This window comes from Sebastes fasciatus, chromosome 11 (assembly GCF_043250625.1).
Source record: "Sebastes fasciatus isolate fSebFas1 chromosome 11, fSebFas1.pri, whole genome shotgun sequence".
Lineage (NCBI taxonomy): Eukaryota > Metazoa > Chordata > Actinopteri > Perciformes > Sebastidae > Sebastes > Sebastes fasciatus.
The window spans coordinates 2,614,097-2,639,574 of record NC_133805.1 but is presented as its reverse complement, the minus strand read 5'-3'; the positions used below and the strand labels follow the sequence as shown (position 1 = coordinate 2,639,574).

General features: G+C 37.6%; 1 protein-coding gene across 29 annotated transcripts in view; it reads right to left on the bottom strand.

Annotated features, from left to right (window-relative positions):
* The window catches only part of dlg1b (discs large MAGUK scaffold protein 1b), a 142,989-nt gene that overhangs the window by 92,372 nt on the left and 25,139 nt on the right, over positions 1-25,478 (bottom strand). For 14 of the 29 annotated variants that reach the window (XM_074649934.1, XM_074649935.1, XM_074649945.1 and 11 more), the window contains exons 3-4: positions 17,441-17,604; positions 13,250-13,321 (exon numbers count right to left, since the gene is read on the bottom strand). In XM_074649934.1, the coding sequence (XP_074506035.1) occupies positions 13,250-13,321; positions 17,441-17,604 (236 nt within the window). Of the gene's footprint in view, positions 1-5,973; positions 6,226-13,249; positions 13,322-17,440; positions 17,605-25,478 lie in introns of those variants that run through there. The other 15 variants (XM_074649940.1, XM_074649942.1, XM_074649950.1 and 12 more) reach the window with 2 other exon arrangements.

Genomic DNA, 25,478 nt, shown 5'->3' with positions numbered 1-25,478 from the left:
TATTTTTTTCTGCATTTAATTTTATTTTCTATTTTTGTCATGAGTTTAGAGTTTATATTAGAGCTTACATATTTTTTTATTCTATTGTTTGTTTATATATTTTTTATTTTCTTTTAATTTAATTTCTATTTAAGCAAGATTATTTTATTTTATTGTTTATATATCATTTTTTTTAATTTTTTTTAAATGTTTTTATTTTAGTAACATTATTTATTTTTCATTTAATTGATTATATAAAAATGTTTTATTGTATATTTATTTTTGGAACAGGATTTAATTTTTTTATTTTTATAGTTTTATTTTTGTCTTAATTTTATAGTTTATATTAGAATTTAAATATTTTTTATTTTATTGTTGCTTTATATTTTATTATTTTCTTTGAATTATATTTGTATTTTAGTAACAGTATTTTATTTTATTGTTCATATGCCATTATATTCTATTATATTTTCATTTTAGTAGCAGTATTTTATTTTTTATTTTGTTTTTTATATATATATATATATATATATAATTTTTATATTTGTAATGTTTTTATTTTAGTAACAGTATATGTATTTTATTTTATTTATTATATAACATTTTATTTTATTATATATTTATTTTAGTAACAAGATTTTGTATATTTATTTTTATAGTTTTATTTTTTCAGTTTTATGTATTTAATCCTATTTTTTATTTTTGTTTTAATTTTATAGTTTATATTAGATTTTAATTATTTTTTATTTTATTGTTTGTTTATTAAGGCTAGGACGATACACCTAACTCCAGATTCGATTCTATCACAATACTTTGTTGCTGATTTGATATGTATTGCGATTTTTTTGCGGTTTTTGTTCACTTTTTTTTACACTAGACCATGGGGAAGAAGTACAATCACACACTTCTAGGGACTTTTACTTTGTAAAATCTCTAAATGAATCCAGTAAAAATGTTTGATTTCCAGCATGTATGTAGTCAGAGATGTCCTGAAGTCAAATATTCAGGAATTATTTATTATCCAGCAACCCAAAAATCAAAGAATAAAAAACATTTCCCTCACAAATTAGTGGTATTTTCTTTTTAAATTGTAAGGGACATGTGATGTTTTATACTTCCCACCCCTAATGGATTTTGTCAACTCTAGTCTGCAAACTTTCTGTGGGTTTAAAAGCAGAACTGAAAAGTATTTGAGCTAACACACAGTCCTAACTGGAAACAAACACGTGCAAAGATTATTACAGCAAACAACGCAGAGTGAGATGTGCAATCAGTCAATCACACCTGCACGTCCTCCATCAGCTCATCAGATACCAGAGCAGCGTTCAACAGGTGGAACAGCGAGTGCAGAAGTTAGTCACAACGAAACAACAACGCTCCCACGTCTCAAACCACCGAAATAAAAACAGCTGCATGTGGCACATTTCCTTTCCCTGTGACTCCAAATACTTGACAAATCTCCCTTTAAGGTACATTTTGAACAGATTAATAATGTGCGATTAAATATTGTAAGCGTTTGACAGCCCTTGTTTAAACACGTAACCCCTGTCCTCAGACGTGAGTCGTCAGCGTGGAGGCGTCCTGAGCTGTTGGTGTGTCTGCAGGAACGTGACCAGCAGCAGCAGCACAGCGACTTTATTTAGACTGAGCTGACTGTGTTTGGTCCTGCTGAGCCACAGAGCTGCAGCACTCACTTAATAAGGAGCTGGAAATAGTCCCAACACTGAGGCACTGCCCTACAAACACACAGGCTGCACCTGAGGCTCTAACACCTTGTCTGTCGGGGGCGGGGCGGGGTGGGGCGGGGGTTCAAACCCCCTGAGGCAGTAACGTCTGTCTGTTTAGCACAGACGAAGACGTGTGGGAAGAAAAACATCCCAACATTAAAAAGGGACTGTATGTACGTTTTTACACTTATAAAACAGGTTTTATAGGTTGTAACCGATACAATGAGACCTCCCACGACTTCCTGGGTTTCCTCTATCAGCCTGTAGACCGCTTTTAATGTGAAAAACTCAGCAGGAAACCGATGGATTGCCTACTCCGGGTAGGGAATGAGTCCTTACCCCAAGTGAAGGAGTTCAAGTACCTCGGGGTCTTGTTCGCGAGTGAGGGGACTATGGAGCGTGAGATTGGCCGGAGAATCGGAGCAGCGGGGCGGTATTGCATTCGCTTTACCGCACCGTTGTGACGAAAAGAGAGCTGAGCCGGAAGGCAAAGCTCTCGTTCTACCGTTCAATCTTCGTTCCTACTCTCACCTATGGTCATGAGGGCTAGATCGCGGGTACAAGCGGCCGAAATAGGTTTCCTCAGGAGGGTGGCTGGCGTCTCCCTTAGAGATAGGGTGAGAAGCTCAGTCATCCGTGAGGGACTCGGAGTAGAGCCGCTGCTCCTTTGCGTCGAAAGGAGCCAGTTGAGGTGGTTCGGGCATCTAGTACGGATGCCCCCTGGACGCCTCCCTTTGGAGGTGTTCCAGGCACGACCAGCTGGGAGGAGGCCACGGGGAAGACCCAGGACTAGGTGGAGAGATTATATCTCTACTCTGGCCTGGGAACGCCTCGGGATCCCCCAGTCAGAGCTGGTTAATGTGGCCCGGGAAAGGGAAGTGTGGGGTCCCCTGCTGGAGCTGTTGCCCCCGCGACCTGACCCCGGATAAGCGGTTGAAGATGGATGGATGGAACCCGGGCCAGTTTTTTGGGGGGGAAATCCAACGGATGTGATGTGACGCAAGAGCCTAACGTCTGGTCCACACTACACCAGAATCAAGCTGATTTTGGTCCTGATTCCTCTCGACGATCGTCAGCAAAGTCCTGATTGTTTGATGGTTCTATAAAAGATGATCTTTCCAGATGTTCCTGTGGTGTGAGGTAGAGTGTTTTATACATCCCCCGATCGGCTCGGAGGTTCATACTCGCCGCACCGATTTAAAATATTAAACATGTTGAATATTTACGATAGGATCTCCTGTTGTGTGTGGGGATCCCCGAAGACAGCCGATGACGCCGTCACGTGGGAAAGAACGACAGCCGATAGAGAACCAAGCTGACTGAAGGAGGAAGGACGACCACCGCCGCCGTCATGGCAGCCGCGGTTAACGCATGAGCTAATGCTAAACGTGAAGCCTAAAGTAGTAGTGAGATGGAGCTCAGAGATGGAGGAGCAACTTGAGTGTTTATTTAACGTGTCTCCATGACTTCATCCATCCGTCCTTCCTGAACTTTCAGTACAAAGTAAAAACTAACGTTAAGGCGCAGAACGTACGTGGTAGTCGGCCGCCGGCTGTCGTCTTTGCGGTGTGTTCGAGTGCAACTTTTTAGCCTGCGACAAAGGCGTCGTGAGGCGACGCAACTTGTGGCCTTCATCGCCGCAAGTTCTTTGATGCCGGCTTGGTGCGTCCAACATTTACACTAAACAAATCGAGATCAGGGGAGAGCACGCCACAACTCTAACAGAGCTCGCGTGATTTTATTCTGGAAATATGTCTGCGACAGTGAAATCAGGTGAAAAGTCGTCCGGCTGAAGGTCGGCGTGAGGACATCGGAGCAACATTTTTTTTTAAAGTGAGGCACAAGGGTTAAGGAGAAAGTGGCAGAACGGGAGGATTTTGGAGCCGAGAGCAGATCAGAGGCGAGCAGGACGACGACACGGCACACGGAAATGGGATTTTAGAGAAGAGATGAAGAGGCCTGGAGGGGATCTGATCCCAGAACCAGCAGGAGGTCCAGGACATAGCCTGCCTCCACATCAGGGACTTAAGGACTGAAATCACAGCTGACTGACTCGTTACTGAATATCAGAGCTGTTTGTTATTGTGTCCGTTTGTCTGGACGCCAACACGCTGTCGAGATGTGATTGGTCCAGAAGAACAGGTGACGTTAAACACGAGGTCTTTACAAAATAAGAGAAATAACATTGTTATTCTTATTATTGGTAGTAGCTGGTTGTAGTACGAGTAGTAATGAAACACTGCAACATAGAACTCATCATTGATTCACCTAAATTATTTTTACATTAAATGATTATTGTTTGGTCAGTAATAATAATAATAATAATAATAATAATAATAATAATAATAATAATAATAATAAAAATGTCTCGTTAGAAGCTACCGGAGCATAAATCTGATTTAGACTACTTACTTTATGTCAAAAGTATCGATTTCATAATATTATGGAACAAAAAGCACCCTAACCTTAATATTAATATTAATATATTAATATTATAGCATTGTAATCAATAAATATTTGGCATTTTTATAAGGTGCGATTGTTTTCTGGTGTGAATTTGGGGTCAGTCTCGTCTCAGGACGACGCTACTGCTCACGATACCGACCACATCAGACAGCGAGGGGAATCAGCCGCCTCGCCTCAACATAACTTCAGAAACCGCCAAAACAGACTCACCGAGAGTCAAAGACACGTAAACACGTGTTTAACACAGAGTGAGAAAGGTCACGTTCACATCCTGCCATCACGCAGCAGAGCTCCTGATCTGTTCGACGAGTCATCCTCCAGGACAGGCGTTCTTTTTATTTAATTTTTTTATTGTAATATTTTTTTTTTATAATAATAATAATAAATTATTATTTTACATTAATTATTTAAATATGTGTTTATGTTACAAGATGGTAAAATAAAATTTATATTTATGTTAGATGTTGTAAATAGCAAAAAAAATATCTGTTACATGAGGGTAAAAAAATATGTATTTCGGTTACGGGACGGTAAAAAAAAAATTATTTATGTTAGAAGATGGTAAGAAAATAGGATACATATTTTTTACCATCATGTAACATAAGTAAACGGTAAAAAAAAACATTTGTTACCTGACGATAAAAAAATATTTATGTTACGGGACGGTAAAAATATATTTATTACGTTAAAATATGTCAATGGACTGTGATTGATTAAAACATGGTTGACAGTGAATTGATTTATTCAAACATCTAACCGTGAAGAGAGAAAACGGAAGAACCGTTTCCCTTACTAACCAATATATTAATATAACAAAAATGATTTTGGGTGGACGTTTCTTGGATCATATCCGCTAAGACGATCATCCAGTGAAAACACCTTTAACCATTAAAAACCATCTGAACTCACTGCAGACCTGAACACAGCCTTTCCCTCATCTCAGATTTCCAAGATCTGAGAAACTACTCTAAAGTTTTTCCAGGAGTGCATCCATCATGGAATACTACCAGCAGCCTCCTGGATGATACGGAGGCACAAGGGCGCCCACCTGACCTGAAATAATGTGTGGGAGGTGAAAGATGGACTTTTCCTCCTTCAGTACTAAAGATGCACAGCAGCCACAGAGAGATGACATCACATTATACACAACATTACTAACTCAAAGGTTGATCAGGTGACTTCAAATAAGAGGAGCAAAAAGGTGCTGAGCTTTTCATCATTAATAACAACATAAAGTATCAGTAATCAATACAAAGGCAGTTTAGACTAAGTTATTGGTCAGAGATGTCAAACAACATTAGCTTATTTAAACAGTTATCTAACGTTTCTGTAGTGGCGACAGAAACGTTAGAAAAAGGAGACATATTAGCAGTGTAATCAAGTGAAGCAGCAGGAAAGACAAACGCTACGCCAAACTAGCATTAAGAAATATCACATATTAACAATTCTTCACTTGTCCGTAAAGAAACGCATCACATTAGATCACAAGATATCAGTCTTCATATGTCGACAGTGGTCTTTTTCAATTCGGCAGTGATATCATCCGTAATGATTTACTGCATTTACCTACAAACTTAACTTTTTTAAATGTCATCGCCAAAATTCATCTCCAGCCTCCATTGGTGGGATGAAGACCGTTGGGTTGAACAGCGAACAGTTCCCAGAGAAGTAGATTTTGTAATGACATAAGTGTTGTTTGGTGGATGGGATGTACGCCGATTTGAACACAGACTCACAAGTGAGTGAACTCGCCGTCTACAGTGTTTGTGTGTTGGTATTTAATGGAGGTCTTTCAGGTTACCTTAGTTGTGACAATACAGATGCAGTCCATCGTTCCCAGCCGGGAGTAAAGCCCAGGAACAACACAGGCATCTCATCGAGTCCCCCGTCCTGCTGCGCCAGCTCCAGCCAGGCAGTTTCACCGTTTCATTAAGTCTCTGTCTTCATTAATAACGTCACGTTCACACACACCGACCGACCGACAGACACTATCTACCGGAGACTGAGTGTGTGCTCACCGGAGAGCCACCTCCCCCCTCCCCCGGTCCTCCTCCCTCCACCGGTCCTCCTCCTCCCTCCCCGGTCTTCCTCCATTCACCGGTCCTCCTCCTCCATCCCCCGGTCCTTCTCCTCCCTCCCCCGGTCCTTCTCCTCCATCCCCCGGTCCTCCTCCATCCTCCCGGTATCCGGAGCTCAGCGGGAGCAGGACTCACTGAACCCCTGAAGCTGCGTTTACGAGCTGTGGGAAATCCTCTTTACACTCATCCTGAGCAGTAACAACCAAAGGAGGAGGTAATTAAGTACAATTACTCTTGTAACTAAAAAGCCAATTTTATGTTAGACTCACACTTTTAAAAAAAAGTCCTCTATAAAACTGTAATAACTAAATGACATCATGTATTATATGGAGTACTACAGCAGCGTTTTGGGAATAATAAACGAGTTGTGTTATGTTTTTCTCAATGTGTCATCTCAGTAATGTAGACGACATTAGTGCATCTCCCATTTGCCCAGTCCTGTTTGCTATTTAATTGAGTTGTTCGTGGACCTTCAATCATAAACATCTGTATATTCCAACAGCAAGTGAAGGCAACATTAAAATACCTGTTCTTTATGATGTGTTTTTATATATATATAAATATGTTATTAAAAATAACACATTTAACTAAATAATGAGCATAAAGAAAGCAAATTAAAAGACTGAAAAAATTCAAAATAAACTGAACTACACAACAGAGACCACAGAAAAAAATTAATTTAGCTTTACCATAATAACCTTTACACTAAAATATCTATATTCCATGATTAAACATGTTGTAAAGCTCTCATCCTCTACTTCAATCTCTACGTTGCATTGAAATATCATCTATTATTGAGTAGAATATTAATACAAATGTACAGGACTATTTCTACTTAATTTCATTATTGTTTAATTTGCCAATTATGTTTTCGATAAATCAAACAACCAGGAAAACAGTTTAATGTCCCAACACAGTTATCTTAAAACCATATTCAAGTCACTAGCTTTGTCTAAAACCTTAAAATATTCAGTTTACTGTGACAGAAGACAAAGAAAAGCATCAAATTCTTACGTCTTGAGAGGCTGGAACAGTAATCAGCTAATCAGCTAATTAATTGACAAATGATTTCAGCGTCGAGGCGTCCTACTGAACATCAGACCACAAACTCTTCACAAATATATACCAAGTGAGCAACACGTGAAGGCGCCGCTGACGTCTTCAGTTTCATCACACAACAAGACCCTGCTTCAGCTTTTGTTCTAAACTCAGAGAACGTCACTTTAAAAACACACTTGACTGCTTGTTGTTACATGTATGACTCAACACCAAATGGCCGAGGAGGAGGAGGAAGAGGAGTGTGCATCGCCGCAGCAGCAGGAGAAGAGGCAGCGTGGGCGGGTGGGAATCACAAAGTATGAATATTTTACAGTTCCATGAATCTGTCATGTGGCCGCCCGTCCTCATGTGTGTCATCATATGGCGTGTCACGCCTCCTTATAAAAGATTTAGCGCTCTGCAGGAAGTGATGCAAACCGGCGTTTTACACACTAAACAAAATCAAAAGAAAAAGAAAGATGCGTAAACAGGATGACGTCGTTCCACCTGTTTTAAAAAGACAAAGTTGTGTTTTTCTACGAGCTGGAACTATTTCTTGGACGGGCGCAGTGATTCCCAGGAGTCTCATCGGGACTGTGAAGACGCCAGACGACCAGCAGACCCTCCAGGTTACTACAGTGCATAGAGACACGTTGTTCAACCCCACTTCCTGTGTGCGTGCAAACGTAGGAAATGGACTGTCTGAAGTCAACTTCACATTACGGACTCCGCTGACTGTTATCCATCTCTCAGTGGAGTTCATTTCTTTTTCAGTAATTATGTATTTTCTAACATGAAAATGATAACTGGACTTATCTGCATTCTGTCATACATCATATCCACACTAATAGAAGATACAAATGTGATTACATATTTTGTATCTATTTTATGCATTATATTAGGGCTGCACAATTAATCGAATATTAATCACGATCACGATTTGGGCTTCCAACAACAAGGCAAAAATGAGCATGGCTCACATACCACCTTTTCCCTGATAAAACGACCCTGAACAACAAATCTGTGTTTAAATCAACAGGAGGAGAGTTAGTAACGTTAGCCGTTAGCCGTTAGCAGCCGTTAGCAGCACAGTCCTGACTGGATAAATAACGGAGCTACTAACGTTAACGGGGGTGCCATTAAGTTATTATTATGAGGCGTTCACAGTCTGCTCAACAAAATGACTGTTGGGCGAAGGTTAATTACAACGTTATCATGATGCGTTCAAATGTAATCTCGTAAAATTAAGTTTTTGGAGAGAAACTTGAATAACTCCAGTTGTTTGTAGGAGATGTTTTCACATCAATATAAAATAGCAGACCGTTGCTACGTATAGCAGACGTTACTACGTATAGCAGACCGTTGCTACGTATAGCAGACCGTTGCTATGTATAACAGACGTTACTACGTATAACAGACCGTTACTACGTATAGCAGACCGTTGCTACGTATAGCAGACCGTTGCTACGTATAGCAGACGTTACTACGTATAGCAGACCGTTGCTACGTATAGCAGACCGTTGCTATGTATAACAGACCGTTGCTACGTATAACAGACCGTTGCTACGTATAGCAGACCGTTGCTACGTATAGCAGACCATTTATAGCAGACCGTTGCTACGTATAGCAGACCGTTGCTATGTATAGCAGACCGTTTCTATGTATAGCAGACCGTTTATAGCAGAACATTGCTACGTATAGCAGACCGTTGCTACGTATAGCAGACCGTTGCTACGTATAACAGACCGTTGCTATGTATAACAGACCGTTGCTACGCATAACAGACCGTTGCTATGGGCGCAGCTCTGATGTCGGACTCTGGAGGACCGTTTTTGTGTCAAATTATTGATTGATTTCTTCAGTAAGTAGCCGTGTAATAAGCGGGATAATGTACAGCTAGCGGGTCATTGTTGTGAAAGAATCCCCGACAGGGCGATGAGAGAAATTATAAATTTGTTGCTAAAATCCGTGAATTATTGTGATAAATAATCGTGATCATGATTTTGGCCATAATGATGCAGCCCTACATTATATTATTTATTTTATGTTATCTTCCATTCTAATGATGCTTCAACCAGGTGTCCTGTAATCAGCTGCCAAACATCAAAATAAACTAATAGAAGTTTAAATCAAAACACTCGACTGTTATAAAATGTGAGAGATGAATCCTCCAGATGTTCCTGTGAGCTGCAGAACATCCCAGAGCTTTAAGTTGTGGACGATGTTTGTTCACAGCTAAAAGCCTCATAGTGATAATTTGCATTACAAGTGTCACAGCGTTATTAAATATCCTCCTGAACAACCTGTAGCTGGTAGAAATACTCCTTCTTCTCCTTCTTCTCCTCCTCCTCCTCCTCCTCCTCCTCCTCCTCCTCCTCCGGACACCAGAGTCATCACAACTCCATTTCACATTCACTTATTTCTACTAAACAACTTAAAACATGAACAGATGCGATGATGCCCCGTTAAAAAAAAACAACAACATGAAAACACAAACAGGAACCGCGTATGAACTGCAACCTGCACATTAAACCAGAACTGAAATCCATATGAACCACCACCATGAAGTTCCTGAACACCAGTACAGCTCCAGTCCCTCGGAGGGGAACCCCCAAAAACCTTCAGAGTTAACTTGATGATGAGGAGGGAGGTGCTGTGTTTATGTGGGGGGGTCTCAGAGTCAGGGGACTGGTTAGGGTCTGTCTATACAAACATTCAGCTGGGTTAAAGCTCCTGTAGCATAAAGTTAGTCAGTTAAAGGATCTTTGCATTTATTCCACCAACTATAAATCATGTTCCTAAATGATCCTTCTGTTCTTAAAAGGAACAGTGTGTAGGATTTATGCTGCTTTGCCTAAATGGGTTTGTGTTTACCACGGCAATGCTCTAGAAGGGGAGTTGGGGAAACTCTTGCGAGATGGTGAAGGTTAGGCATTGATCTTGAATGGTTAAGTTTAGGAGAGGGGGTCAGGCAGCAAGTTCTAAGAGTTTTTGCAGAACTCAGATCAGATTTTGCAATTTGCGGGTTACCTTCTAGAAACGGCCCCTAAAACTGGCCTGAAGACTGAAGCTGAGTGTTGGGGAGGTGTCGTGTATTTAGGGGGCTCTGAATTGTCTCGAGTTAATGTGGATTTGTTGTCTTGTATATAATGATGAAGTCGTTGGATGTGTGGAGGTGTGAGAGGCTGAGGTATTTACTATGTTTGTTATGCATATTTTTTCATATTAGGTACACATTTTGGGGCAAAAGAAAGACAAATTTAAACTAACTTTGACGAAACTTTAAGCTGAAATGATCCACTGTGACGGATTCAAATGCTGATTTTGCAGAAACTAATTCACCGTATGTAGCTACGCCCATTTTCTTCACTTCCGGTTCGAACGCAATATTGTGTTTGTTCTTCCTGTTTAGCGCCAGCAGTGCTATGAAGCAGCTACACTGCGGCGATCGGATGGTTTTACCAGAGACAGTTTCTCATGGTTTAGATGACTCCGCTATGAGGAGCTACGAGAAGCATATCAGTACACCGGCCGGTCAGATTGGTTTAACTTTATTGTTATAGTTTTCAGTAGCCAGTGGGTAACCCTGCAGTGTGGACCTGTGTCTACTCCTTCTAGCAGTGACAGTAAAACACTGTTGACGTGAGCTTTAGTACGCTGACCGGCTGGTCTCACACAGACAGCAGCTTCCAAAACATCGGTGCAAATTTCAAATATTGGAAATCTAAATGGTCGCTTTCTCGCCTAAAAAACATTAAAACGTAACAGCTTTTTTAAGGCTGAAAAACAGCTTTTTGGCAAGTAAAAGATGATAACCATCGATGCGTTAACACTGGCGACGGGCGACGCTAAGCTAAAATAATGGCACTTCTGCTCTAAACGGAAGTGAGAACACAACAAGGTGAATAGAATAGAGCTCTTTGGTAGAATTTAATAAAGGATCAACCGCAGAATGTCCCTTTAAAGACAATAAAACAATGAAGTGAATTAATATCAAACACCTGCTGCTCCAACGGTTAAAGTTGAGAGAGAGAACGGTGGTGTTTTACTGATAAACTGTTTAAATGTTTTGATGGGAATGTTGAATCTGTAGATGTACATAGATTTGATCGTGTGTGCTCTTTGATTGATTTAAACATTTATTTAATGCTTCAGGCGTGAGGATTATTTTCTCTGATATTGTGGAACAAGCATGTATCTATACATAAAGGACAGGAGGTGTACTGTTCAGACCCGACAACATGAACCAAAATGAATGAAGCACAATGAACCATGACCCCTGAACCCAGCACAAACTACCTGAATGTGTCGCTGAGCTTCTTCTCAATTTAGCCGAGTCTTTTTATTATTACTAATGAATTAATATAAAACCAGTGAGCAGCAAGAAGCAGCTGGAACAAAACGATTCTGAGAGACGATCTAAATATAATGACGTCTAAATGAACCTAATGCACCTCTGGCAGAATGAAGTCTAGATAGTCACATCTGTCTGAGAACTACTTAGTGACGGCAAGAACCGTTTACCAAACCTCAAATCAAAACATATATATACTTCCTTTAAGCTCTGTTTATTCAGATCTCTATGTTTTGTCCTTAAAGGGGCATTCAATGGTTAGAAGTTATTTTATTCACAGATGATATTATTAGGGCTGTCAAAGTTAACGCGATAACACGTTAACGCAAAATCATTTTAACGGCACTGATTTCTTTAACGCAAATTAAGATTTTTAGGTCGTAGCAGCTCAGTTTTAAAGCTAGAGTGAAGATACTAGCATCATATGAAACTAAAAAACCTGATGAATCCATCGGTACCGACCATGTCATACTGTACGTCCCGTCGTCACCAACTATACGTCCCGTTGCTGTCAGCTACGTCCCGTCATCAACTACGTCCCGTCGCCACCAACTCCTGTATGTCCCGTCGTCACCAACTATACGTCCCGTTGCTGTCAGCTACGTCCCATCATCGCCAACTACTGTACATCCCATTGTCGCCAACTACTGTATGTCCCGTCATCACCAACTATACGTCCCGTCACCGTCAGCTACATTCCGTCGCTGCCAACTATACGTCCCGTTGCTGTCAGCTACGTCCCATCATCGCCAACTACTGTACGTCCCGTCGTCACAAACTATACGTCCCGTCGCCGTCAGCTACATTCCGTCGCTGGCAACTACGTCCCGTCGTCACCAACTGCTGTATGTCCCGTCGTCGCCAATTATACGTCCCGTTGTCATCAGCTACGTCCCGTCGTCGCCAACTATACGTGTGCTCTTAATCAAGATTAAATATTTTAATTGATTGACAGCCCTAGATAAAACGTTTCTTTTGTCTTGTTGAAATATTAGATCCTCCAGGTCTTCTGTGGATTCTCACCATGGAGAGCGACCCTTCAGTTATCATTTGTTTTGTTTTTTTGCCTGTTTAAAGATCTTCATTCTATGTAAGTCTGTCGTTCAGTTCCTACAGAGAGCCGTTACTGAAACAGCACAAAATAAAATAAAATAAAGTTATCTCAGTTTTATCACTCTTCGCTTTTCTGAAAATAAATCAGATTCTCTGTGAAAGTTTCCACATTTTCTAAATGTTATAGTTGTACAGAAATACAACAAATCCTACAACAATAAAAACTAAATAAGGAAATGGCAGGCATCGTTCTGAGCGTTTGACTTTAAAGCTGAGCCCTGTTTGATTTCAGAATGACACGTTTAGTCGTCTCTTTCCTGCTGCTTCCACAACAACTCTCTGGTTTCTCTTTCAGACTCCACCTTTATGTCAGTGTGAATGAACTACAGCGACACCTTGAGGCCATCTGGGCCAACCTGACCCCTGACCCTGGACCCAGAAACCCCCCCGCCCCTCTCCGATGAACCAAAGCACATGAGGACTGGATGGGACATGCGGCGAGGGTGGACGACACCGACACCCCCTCCCACCAACAGCAGGCGTCCAGTACTTACTTGTCCGTCAGGGCCGGGCGGGCGTTTGGCCTGCGCCAGCGTGTGCAGGATTTCATTTAGGAGGGGGGAGTCCTACGAGTGACGAGGTTTGTTTACAATCAGAGAAAGAGGAAAGAAAGAGAAGGAGTTCAATGCAAACAGACACACCGGGCTCAAACTGGATCTGGTTAGTTTTGAGCCTGTTTCAGTGCCAGACGGGTGGAGTTACAGCAGAAAACAAACAGTTAAACACAGTTTCACAGTTTCTGGAGTGAATCCAGTTTCCTCGTTACCTGCACCGACTCATTCTTAAGAGTCTGAGGGGCCTTTTCAAACCTGAAAGTCCGAACCATTGTTCTTGTTTTTGTGACACTGTTTACATTTGATCCAGTTAGTTCTGGTTTCACGCTGCAATCATGCGAGCGCAAGTAACTCTACACTACATATCTAGGTCCTGTCATCATCACCTACGTTACCTACATCCCATCATCGTCCGCTATGTCGAGCCGCCTACATCCAGTCGTTGTTAACGTCCCTCATTGTCACCTGCGTTCCATCGCCTACATCCCGTCACTGTTTACGTCCCGACGTCGTTGTCAACTACGTCACTTCGTCGCTGTTTACGTCCCGTCATCACCTACTATGTCCCATCATCGTCAACTACGCCTCATCATCCAGTCGCCGCCAGTTACGCCCCGTCGTTGCCAACTATTCGTCTCGTCATCGCCAGCTACGTCCCTTTGTCATTCTTTACATCCCATTGACGCAAACTATACCCCTTCTTCGTTGTTTACATCCCTTCGTCACCTACCAGTCCCGTCGTCGTACATCTACTACGTCCCCTAGATATATTTCAACACTGCCAACCCACGAGTCTCGTGTGGTTGAATACATAACATAACATGAACCCCACTCATCTGGCACTCCAAACAGGTCAAACAGTTGACCTTTGACCCAAACCTGAGTACTGTACGATGGGCTGAAACTAAAGAGTGACTGAACTGCAGCCAACTCAGCGTTTTGTCTTTGTTTTGGGAACTTGATGAAGTCAACAGAGAGTAAAACACAAACTTTTTAGAGGTCTCTATATTGTGCGTTCTGAGTCCAGCAGTCTGCAGGAACATGCAGCGCTGTCAGATAATAGTACAAGCCGACGCCACCTCGTTTCTAAATGGTTACGAGAACTGATTTCTGTCACACATTCAAACAAAACTTGATTTTAGAAACTTTAACTGTCAGTTTAATATGAGAGAAGTCCTGCATGATAAATGTGTTTGCTGTCTTCATGTTATTTTTATATTTTCTGTGTCTGCTGAAGGAGGTTAAATGTGTTATAAAAATTACGTAAAATTAAATATGAAAAAGGGTTTGCTGAATCTGACTTTGAGCATTTGTAAACCTCCCTAAAACGCAGAACTTTAGGATAAATATATATATATATAAAAAAGGTCTGTTTTGATCCTCTTTATCTGTCTGGTAATAATACATCATAGCTTATATCCAGTTCATTTTGCTGTTCCAGACACCAGCTGTTTACTGCTGTTGCCTCCGCAAACTTTAGCTTTAAAATCAATTTCATACCAGGACCAGAAAATTACATTTTGTGGATTATTTTCCAAAATCTGGCTAATCCCATAAACTGCTCTGAACACGTGAGATTGCAGAGAACTGAAAGTAAGAGAGAGTCTCCTCTGCTGACCATAGACAACAGATCGCTTTGATTTCATCATCTCAAACTGATCATCTTTACTTTTACACAGTCTGTTCCTCTCATGTTCTTACTAGGGCTCTCAACGTTAATGCGATAACGCGTTAACGCCGCTAATTTCTTCAACGCTTTAATGCAGCCTCCTCTACTGAAACGTGATCTTCATGCTGTCGGCCTCGGCTCACCGCCTGTCAGACACTAGTGGCTCCCTTCGTCCGTTTATAAACAAACATAATATTATGTTAATCACGTTATGATATTGTTTTTTACTAATGCAATACAAGCTGGATTTAGTGCCGTGATGCTTTCAGAACTACTTTTTAATTTGCCAGAATTAGGGCTGTCGAAGTTAAAGCAATAATAAAGCATTAACGCCAATAATTTCTCTAACACAACTTGTGATTTTTAGGTTGTAGTGGGCTCAGTCTTAAAGCTAGAGTGAAAATACTGGTATCATATGAAACTAGAAAACCTGATTAATCCATCGGTACCAACCATGTCATACTAGCTCGTCGCTAAGGAGGCCAAACAACGCCAAAATCCAAAGTTGCACTAAATTTTAGCGAGGAAAAACTGGCATGGCCATTTTCAAAGGGGTCCCTTGACCTCTGACCTCCAGATATGTATATGTTTGAGGTTTTTAGTCTGGAGAAATGTCCAAAAAATGTCCGGAAGAACTCTGAAAAATGTCTGAAAATTGTCCACAAATGTCAGAAAAAAAGTCCAACCATAGTCCAGAAAATGTCCAAAAGAAAGGCAGAAGAAAAGTCCAATGCTGGCATCATATGAAACTAGTAAACCTGATGAATCCATCGGTACCAACCATGTCATACTAGCTTGTAGTGAAGGAGGTTAAATAACGCTCCAAAACTACACTAAATTTTGGTGAGAAAAAACTGTCATGCCATTTTCAAAGGGGTCCCTTGACCTCTGACCTCCAGATCAGTGAATGTAAATGGGTTCTATGGGTACCCACGAGTCTCCCCTTTACAGACATGCCCACTTTATGATAATCACATGCAGTTTGGGGCAAGTCATAGTCAAGTCAGCACACTGACACACTGACAGCTGTTGTTGCCTGTTGGGCTGCAGTTTGCCATGTTATGATGTGAGCATATTGTTTTATGCTAAATGCAGTACCTGTGAGGGTTTCTGGATCAATATCTGTCATTGTTTTGTGTTGTTAATTGATTTAAAATAATAAATATATACATACATTTGCATAAAGCAGCATATTTGTCCACTCCCATGTTGATAAGAGGATTAAATACTTGACAAATCTCCCTTTAAGGAACATTTTGAACAGATAAAAAATGTGCGATTAATCGTGATGACCTATTTTAAATCGATTGACAGCCCTACTTTTTACATTCTAGACTTCGTGATTACAGTTAAGTTATGTTTTTCCTTCAGAAATAAACACGTGGTCATCCCTGTGTAGATGTAAACGCTACACGACTCTCCTGTTCTGACCTCTAATCTTCCCTCTGAGCAGAAAAGCATTGTAGTGAATTAATGTCAATTAACTACAGCTGATAAAACATGAAGACAACCACTAATCCTCAACAGCTGACACGTAAAACAGCGTTACGTAAAACAGCGTTACGTAAAACAGCGTTACGTAAAGCATCGTTAAGTAAAACAGCGTTACGTAAAACAGCGTTACGTAAAGCATCGTTACGTAAAACAGCGTAACGTAAAGCATCGTTACGTAAAACAGCGTTACGTAAAGCATCGTTACGTAAAACAGCGTAACGTAAAACAGCGTTACGTAAAGCAGCGTTACGTAAAGCATCGTTACGTAAAACAGTGTAACGTAAAGCATCGTTATGTAAAACAGCATTACGTAAAGCAGCGCTACGTAAAGCAGCGCTACGTAAAGCAGCGTTACGTAAAGCAGCGCTACGTAAAGCATCGTTACGTAAAACAGCGTTACGTAAAACAGCGTTACGTAAAGCATCGTTACGTAAAGCATCGTTACGTAAAACAGCGTTACGTAAAGCAGCGTTACGTAAAGCAGCGTTACGTAAAACAGCGTTACGTAAAGGCAGCGCTACAAAAGGCAGCGCTGATTATACTGTAGATTTAAACATTAAAATATCATTTGTTGAACTATGATATCTAAAAATGATATGATAATAATTTAAATGACTCAAAGCACCTGGACAACACAGGTGTGTTTCCACATTGGTTGTTCAGATAAAATGTTCCAATATAAACTACTGAAATCCACCCAGGAGCCTGAAGAGGTTTATATCAAACAGACTGTGGTGAGAAGAAAAGCACCTTCAGTCATCAGCTTGTAATGTTTTGAAAGGTGTGATCTATTTTTAATAGTCTCTATTTTTAAGAAAACAAGAAAGACAACATTAACCAGAGCAGACCAGTTCAGACGGAGACAGCAGACCATTTCAGTGTTTACTTCCTGTCACTGACCCACAGCCATCACTCACCTGGATGACCTTGTCTGAACTGTGACAGGTGAGTTGACGCGTGATTCTTACCTCGATGCTGGTGCTAAGGCTGGGCAGAGTGTCCGAGGTCACCGTTGTGCTTTGAAGGCTGGAGAAGTCCCACAGGTGGACGGGCGCCATGGGGTCCGCCGCCTTGGAGGACTCCACCCATCTCTGACTGTCCAATAAGGTCACTTCGTAAAATTCCTGGATATCTGAAACGACAGTGGACCAGAAGCACGTCTTTATCAAACCAAAGAGGTCTCACTCCGACAGCAAATTCAACGGATTTTGAATGATGTTCAAGGTGGCATTAAACAGGCGTGTTTTTGTTGAACGATACGGCAAGACGTTTCAACACTCTATTTTTTTATAAAATGTTTAAAATGTAACTGTAAAGCTGATCACATCAATGAAAGCTGTTAATGCAAAGATGGAAATATGAACATGTTTTTTTTGGGGACTCAAGAAAACAGAAAAGATCTACACATTGAAACAGCAAGATAAGGAAATGGGGGATAAAGGTAGAAATCAATGTTCCTGCCTTATCTCAGTTGTCTTCCTATTATTATTTATTTGATGTGTCTTTTATTTAATATATACACATTTATTTAAAAATTGTATTTAATTAAATTATTTATTTTATTTTGATACAGTTCCAAACTCAAAATACAATCCTATATCTTTTATATTATTTGTGAATGTTGATTACTATCATTTTATATTTCTTTCATATAAACGGAAATCAGCATTAACACATCAATAAACTGTGTGCATAATCTTCTTGAAAAAAAATAATAAAATATCTAAAAAATGAAATAAAATATCACAAATACATATTTAATTTTGTAGTATTGTACATATTTATCAAGCATTTTTCATATTTGTTTTGTTAAATATTTTTTTGTCAAATTTCTTTTGGAACTTTTTTTTTGTAAAATATTGTTTTCGGATTTTGTTTCTTATCAACAATTTTTTCAGATTTTTTTTTCGTCAAAATATTTTCAGATTTTTTTTTTCATGAATTTTTTTTCGTATTGTTTCCTGATCAATTTTTTTTGGGGGGGGGGATTGTTTTTGTCAAGTATTTTTTTCAGATTTTCTTTGTCAAATTCCTTTGTAAAGTATTTATTTCAGATTTTTTTTTTTTTTTTTGTCAAATATTTTTTCTGATTTTCTTTTTTGTCAAGAACTTTTTTCGGATTTTTTTGTTAAATATTTTTGGGGAATTTGTTTTTTTTTAATCAAATTTTTCTTGGCACAATTTTTTTTGGCAAATATTTTTTTGGCAAAAAAAAACTTTCAGGTTTGTTTTTTAAGGAGTTTTTACGGTATTTTTTAATAAAAAAAACTTTTGTAAAAAAAAAGATTTTCAGATTTTTTTTGTCAAATTTTTTGTCAAGTATTTATTTCGGAATTTTTTATTGCCAAATATTTTTTTCAGATTTTTTTTTGTCAAGCACTTTTTTCCGTTTTTTCTTTTTAAATATTTTTTTTTTGTCAAATTTCTTTTGTTAAATATTTTTTTCGGATTTTTTTTCTCACATTTTTTGTAAAGTATTTATTGCAGATTTTTTTTTTGTCAAATATTTTTTCGGATTTTTTTTTGTGTCAAGAATTTTCTTCTGATTTTTTTTGTTAAATATTTTTTGGGGAATTCGTTTTTTTATCAAATATTTGTTTGTCAAATTTTTTTCTGACTTTTTTTGTCAATTCATTATTTTGTCAAGTACTTTTTTCTGATTTTTTTTTTGTGAAATATTGGTTTTGGATTTTGTTTCTTGTCAACATGTTTTTCTGATTTTTTTTTCGTCAAAATGTTTTTGGATTTTTTTTGTCATGAATTTTTTTGGTATCGTTTTTTGTCCAACTTTTTTTGGGGGGTGGGTGGTGATTTTTTTTCGGATTTCCTTTCTCACATTTTTTCTAAAGTATTTATTTCGGATTTTTTTTTTGTCAAAACTTTTTTCTAATTTTTTTTGTTAAATATTTTTTGGGAATTCGTTTTTTTAATCAAATATTTTTTTGTAAAAAAAATTTTCTGACTTTTTGTCAAGTAATTCTTTTCGGATTTTTTTTGTCAAGTATTTTTTTCGGATTTATTTTGTCAAGTACTTTTTTCGGATTTTCTGTTGTGAAATATTTTTTTTTTTTATTTTGTTTCTTGTCAACATTTTTTTCAGATTTTTTTTTTCGTCAAAATGTTTTTGGATTTTTTTTGTCATGAATTGTTTTTGGTATAATTTTTTGTCAACATTTTTTTTTTGGGGGGGGGGTGGTGATTTTTTTTTGTCAAGTATTTTTTTCAGATTTTTTTTTAGTCAAGAACGTTTTTCGGATTATTTTTATTAAATACGTTTTGGGAATTTGTTTTTTATCAAATATTTTTTTGTCAAATAATTTTTCGGATTCTTTTGTCAAATATTTTTTTGGCACAATTTTTTTTGTCAAATTTTTTTGGTAAAAAAATGTTCAGGTTTGTTTGTCCATTAGTTTTTTCTGATTTTTTTCATAACAATTTTTTTTGTAAAAAAAAAAAATTCTGACATTTTTGTCAAGAATTGTTTTTCGGATTTCTTTTTGCCAAATATTTTTTTCCGTTTTTTTTTTTGTCAAGCACTTTTTCCGATTTTTTTTTTTGTCAAATATTGTTTTGGGTTTTTTTTTGTCAAATTTCTTTTGTTAAATATTTTGTCAATTTTTTCCAGATTTTTTTTCATATTGTTTTTTGTCAAATTTTTTTTTTCTTTGGGGGGGATTTTCTTTTTATCAAATATTTTTTGCAAAATATTTGTTAAGTATTTATTTCAGATTTTTTTTTGTCAAAGATTTTTTCAGATTTTTTTTTGTCAAGAACTTTTTTCGGATTTTTTTTGTTAAATATTTTTGGGGAATTTGTTTTTTTATCAAATATTTTTTTGTCAATTTTTTTCGGATTTTTTTTTTGTCAAGAACTTTTTTCGGATTTTCTTTTGTCAAATATTTTTTTGGGACAATTGTTTTTGGCACAATTTGTTTGGCACATTTTTTTGGCACAATTTTTTTTTGGCACAATGTTTTGGCAAAAAAAAATGTCGGGTTTGTTAAGTGTTTTTTCGGATTTTTTTATAACAATTTTTTTGTAAAAACAATTTCTGATATTTTTGTTAAGAATTGTTTTTCGCAAAAAAAAAATTTAGATTTTTTTTATCAAATTATTTGTCAAGCACTTTTTCCGATTTGTTTTTTGTTAAATATTGTTTTCGTTTTTTTGTTCAAATTTCTTTTGTTAAATATTTTTTTGTCAATTCTTTACATATTTGTTTTTGTCATGAATTTTTTTTCGTATTGTTTTTTGTCCAATTTTTTTTTTGTGAAATATATATTTATATATTTTTTTTGTCAAGTATTTTTGGGGGATTTTTTTGTCAAATCAGAAAGTGGACAAACACGGATCGTGGCTTTTTATCTCCCTCCGTCCTTATTTGCACGGGAACACTTGAAGATTGTGCTCATGGGGGTGGGAAAGATGTGGCGAGCTCTCCTGCAGGCATACGTCACGAGCAGCGTCAACAGCGTTTGTGTAGTTACTCTGACTGAGTCGTCTTGATAAAAGATATCAGCAGCAGCACATTGTTTTAGACCATAAATCATAAGAGAGCAGACAGAGTGAGTCTGTCCTGAGGGAAGGATTGACAGCGACTCTCAGTGCTGGGGGGGGTCATTAAAGGTCAGTCTCAGCTGTTCTAACATTCATCAGGTTACGTTAGGAGAGCAGATACTACTACAACAACAACAACAACAAACAGGACTCGACCTCTGTGTCATCAAGGAACAAGATAAACAAACCTGAGCTTCATAAGAAACACTTACCTCCTAAATGTGGGGTAACGCTTCATAAACAGGGGGGGGGTCATAAACCACATGTTGTCCACACTACAGCTCAGTTTCAGATATTTCCTAGAAATCACTGTCAGTTTCATGAGACAGAATCAACATAAATTACACTTGTTTCTAAAGGAACTGGATTATTTATATCAGAAAAAAAGGTTGAAATAATCCTACACGTTTTTCATTTGTTTGTCAGAAATATTGTAGGACTAAATAAGAGGCTACATTTCTTATTTATTCACTTTATTTTTATTGTATTTATTTAATATTTCCTTTTATTAGAGGTTAGGATTATTATTAGTAGTATATTATATAATAATAATTATGTATTTATCCATTATATTTTTACTTTATTTATTCAATTAATGATTTATTTATGAGGTCTATATTAGTAATATGTTATATACTGCATATCTATGGGTGGTATTTATTTAATTTATTAGTATTTAATTTAGTTCATATTTTATTATATGTTAGGTTTATTATTAGCAATATGTTATACACGGTATATGTTTAGGTGTGTATTTGTTTACGTTATTTTATTTAATATTTCATTTTATCATAGGTTAGGTTTATTATTAGTAATATAGTATATATGTATAGGTGTGTATTTGTGTAATTTATTTATATTTTATTAATTTAATAATTCCATTTATTATAGGTTAGGTTTATTATTAGCAATATGTTATATATTGTATATCTATAGGTGTGTATTTATTTAATTTATTTTTAATTTACTTATTTAATATTTTACTTTATTATAGGTTAGATTTATTATTAGTAATATATTATATGCTGTATATGTGTGTATTTATTTACTTTATTTTAATTTTACTTATTCAATATTTAATTGTATTATAGCTTAGGTTTATTATTAGTAATATATCATATTATAATATGTATTTATTTATTCTATTTTTTATTTTATTCATGTATTTTATTATAGGTTAGGTTTATTATTAGTAATATGTTATATTATAATAAGTATCTATTTATTTATTTTAGTTTTACTTTATTTATTTAATTAATGTTTCTTTATTACAGGTTAGATTTATTATTAGTATTAGTATGTATTTATTTATTTATTATTATTTTATATAAACATAAAGACAATATGAAGAAAGGTTTATCCCACCTGGTCCTCCTGTTTTGTTGACGTTTGTTTTTATCTTTATTTTGTAAATAATGTTAATTATTAGTCAATTGTCATTAAGATAAAAATGATCATGACGAGTGTAAAAGTTATTAAACTGAACACATCCTCAGAGGACAATAAATCCTGATGGATCGATCGATTGATTGACTGATATTACCAGCGTGTCCCTGCAGTAACGACCCCACTGAGTCTATATGAAGCCAATATTATAAGACGCCTCCAGCCCAGCGGTCACATCCAACATGCTATTTTATTTTGGGACGCAACAATTCTGAGGAGGTCTCACAGACAGCGGAGATCTAAAATAACCAAGGCTTTCTTTGGCTCGCCGCGTAGCAGCTGACCGCCGGCCGGCACAGATGTTTTCCCATAAACCATCAGGATCAGCACTTCAACAGCTCCTCGCTGGCGATCGTTGCAGCTACCGGCCTTTAAACCTGATCAGCCTTCAGACCGTAGCGCTGTGAGTGGACTCGTGCTCCTCAAGCTTTAACTTACAATGTATTTATTTAACCATACGCAAGGCAGCTTTATTCATAGAGCAAAAGCTCAAACACAAAGTGTTTTAAAAAGGCAAAGAAAAGTAAGTGTGAGTGTATAGATACAACATAGATGTGCAACTTGATTTTTTAAATGCATATAAACACACTGACAGAGGACGTTCACTACAGTCAGATGTGTGAGAGGACTGCTCTACATGTCTGAATGGTCTTTGATGCTTTTACCTTGTAAAAAGTGGGACTGCACAATTAATCGAATATTAATTATAAAAGTTTTTTGGTGAGAGACTTGGTGAATAAATCCAGTTGTTTGAAGGAGATGTTTTCACAGCAATATAAAATAGATATTATAGAGGGAAATATGACCTTTTTAACTTCCTAACACTAGCTCTAAGCAGCTTAGAATATCTAATTATATATTATACAAAATAATAAGAACTACTAATGCCAAGAGTTTTTTAATCAAAGCAAATATTTGAATTAAAAAAAAACAATTATTTATTTCCTAATCATTTGAATTGTGTGTTTATATGCAAATAACCATTTGGCCGTTTGAATGCATTTAACATAAATGTCAGTATCTGGGTGCTCTACAGTCGTAGCGTCGGCCCATTTGACCACGGAGACGAGAGCAACAGCCGGCGACTCGACTGCAACGTTGACCGCGATACGATAACGTTTCCTGTCCGTGACAGAGTTAGCATGCAGCTTTAGCCGGGATGTCTAGCTCTGCTTTTCCTGTCAATGTGTGAAACCCAAAGTGTTTCCATCCTTTACTGGATGTGTAGTGTTTACCACGCTGGATTTAACATGTGAGGGTGCAGGTCGTATCCACGACGACCCTCCAACGTTTTAGACTCTCTGAGGTTTGTTTTGGTTGATGGATACGGAACGGATATGACGTCACGTTACTCAGACTACAACAATAAAAGCGGTAACTTCCTTCTACCTCCACATAGACTCAGATGAAGCAAATATATCCATTCTGGCATTAAAACATCTATTTCAAAATCACGATACATAGGTGAATCAATTTCTTTTCCCACCCCTAGTATTCTCCCATCATGCAACACTGTGGGGACAAGTTTGAATCATTTCATTCAAAGTATTTCACATGTAAATAAAACATTTGGTGTCTGAATTAATCTGTTTTGATCTCTGTTAGAATAGTTATTATTGAAGGAAAGAAGAACATCATCAATATAAGAGCTGATTACTAACGTTTCAACAGTAGTGCGTCCAATAAACACAATATCATCAAACACAAAAGGGAAAGGCGTTTCCTTTTCGCTCTGCTTTGTTTCTCAGTAAAAAAAGATAATTTATCTTTATTTAAAAAGATAAATTCACACTTCAGAGTACTGTGAATAAACCGACTTCTTATCTGTGAGTACAAATCAGGATGACAAACACACAGGAAACTTAAGTAAAGGTAATTGAATATAGTCAGGAAGTATTCTTCCCTCAGCTCAGCTCTTTCAAAGTAAAAGCCCAACATGTCTCAGTGCCACGTGAAGCTGCTGCAGAAACTCCACTCTGTAATCTCGTCTGCGTGCAGCTTCAGACCGACTCTGCTCCGACTACACAACAACACCATCAGAAAATACAGCAGGCAGGTTCACAGCGTCTCACACCACCATACGTAACATCATGCATGTTCCACTACACGCTGTAACATAACGGACACTCTGCTGAGGAGGCGTCGGCCAAAAGCACTGAACATAAAAAGGCTCAAACACAAAGATTTTTCACTGATATCATCAAATGTTATGTAACACCCTTTGATGACTGAAAATAGCTCCAAACGTAAGACCTAAAAATACCAAGTTCCCTCGTCTGTCTCATTGTTTCTTCTCTCTTCAGAATAACTGGATAAATGTGGTGTTTTAGCCGCAGCAGCAGCGTGCCGTACGGGAACGTCGGTCCAGACTGAAGTATTACTGTTGACATCCATGTTCCCCTCAGCAGGACAATACAGGGAACATCTTACTGACACATCCATACTTTTAATGTAGACTACTTTAAGTACATTTATCTGATTACATACTTTTACTACAGTAAGGTTTTGAATTCAGGGCTTTTACTCGTAGTGGAGTATTTTCACGGTGTGGTATTAGTACTTTACTATTTATACTTCTTCTACCACTGAGAACCTTGGATTTTCTCAGTTCAGATCTTTATTGTCCCGCAAGAGGAAATTCTTTTTGCAGCATAAAAACACAGTAACAACTAGAGGTGGGAAAAAAATTGGTTCACCTATGTATCACCAACGTTTTTTATGATTTTTAAAAATATATTTTTTAATGCCAGAATGGATATATCTGCTTCATTTAAGTCTATGTGGAGGAAGAAGGAAATAACCTCTTTTATTGTGGTAGTCTGAGTAACGTGACGTCATATCCGTTCCGTATCCGTCAACCAAAACAAACCTCAGAAAGTCTAAAACGTTGGAGGGTCAGCGTGGATACGACCTGCACCCTCACATGTTAAATCCAGCGTGGTAAACACTACACATCCAGTAAAGGATGGAAACACTTTGGGTTTCACACATTGACAGGAAAAG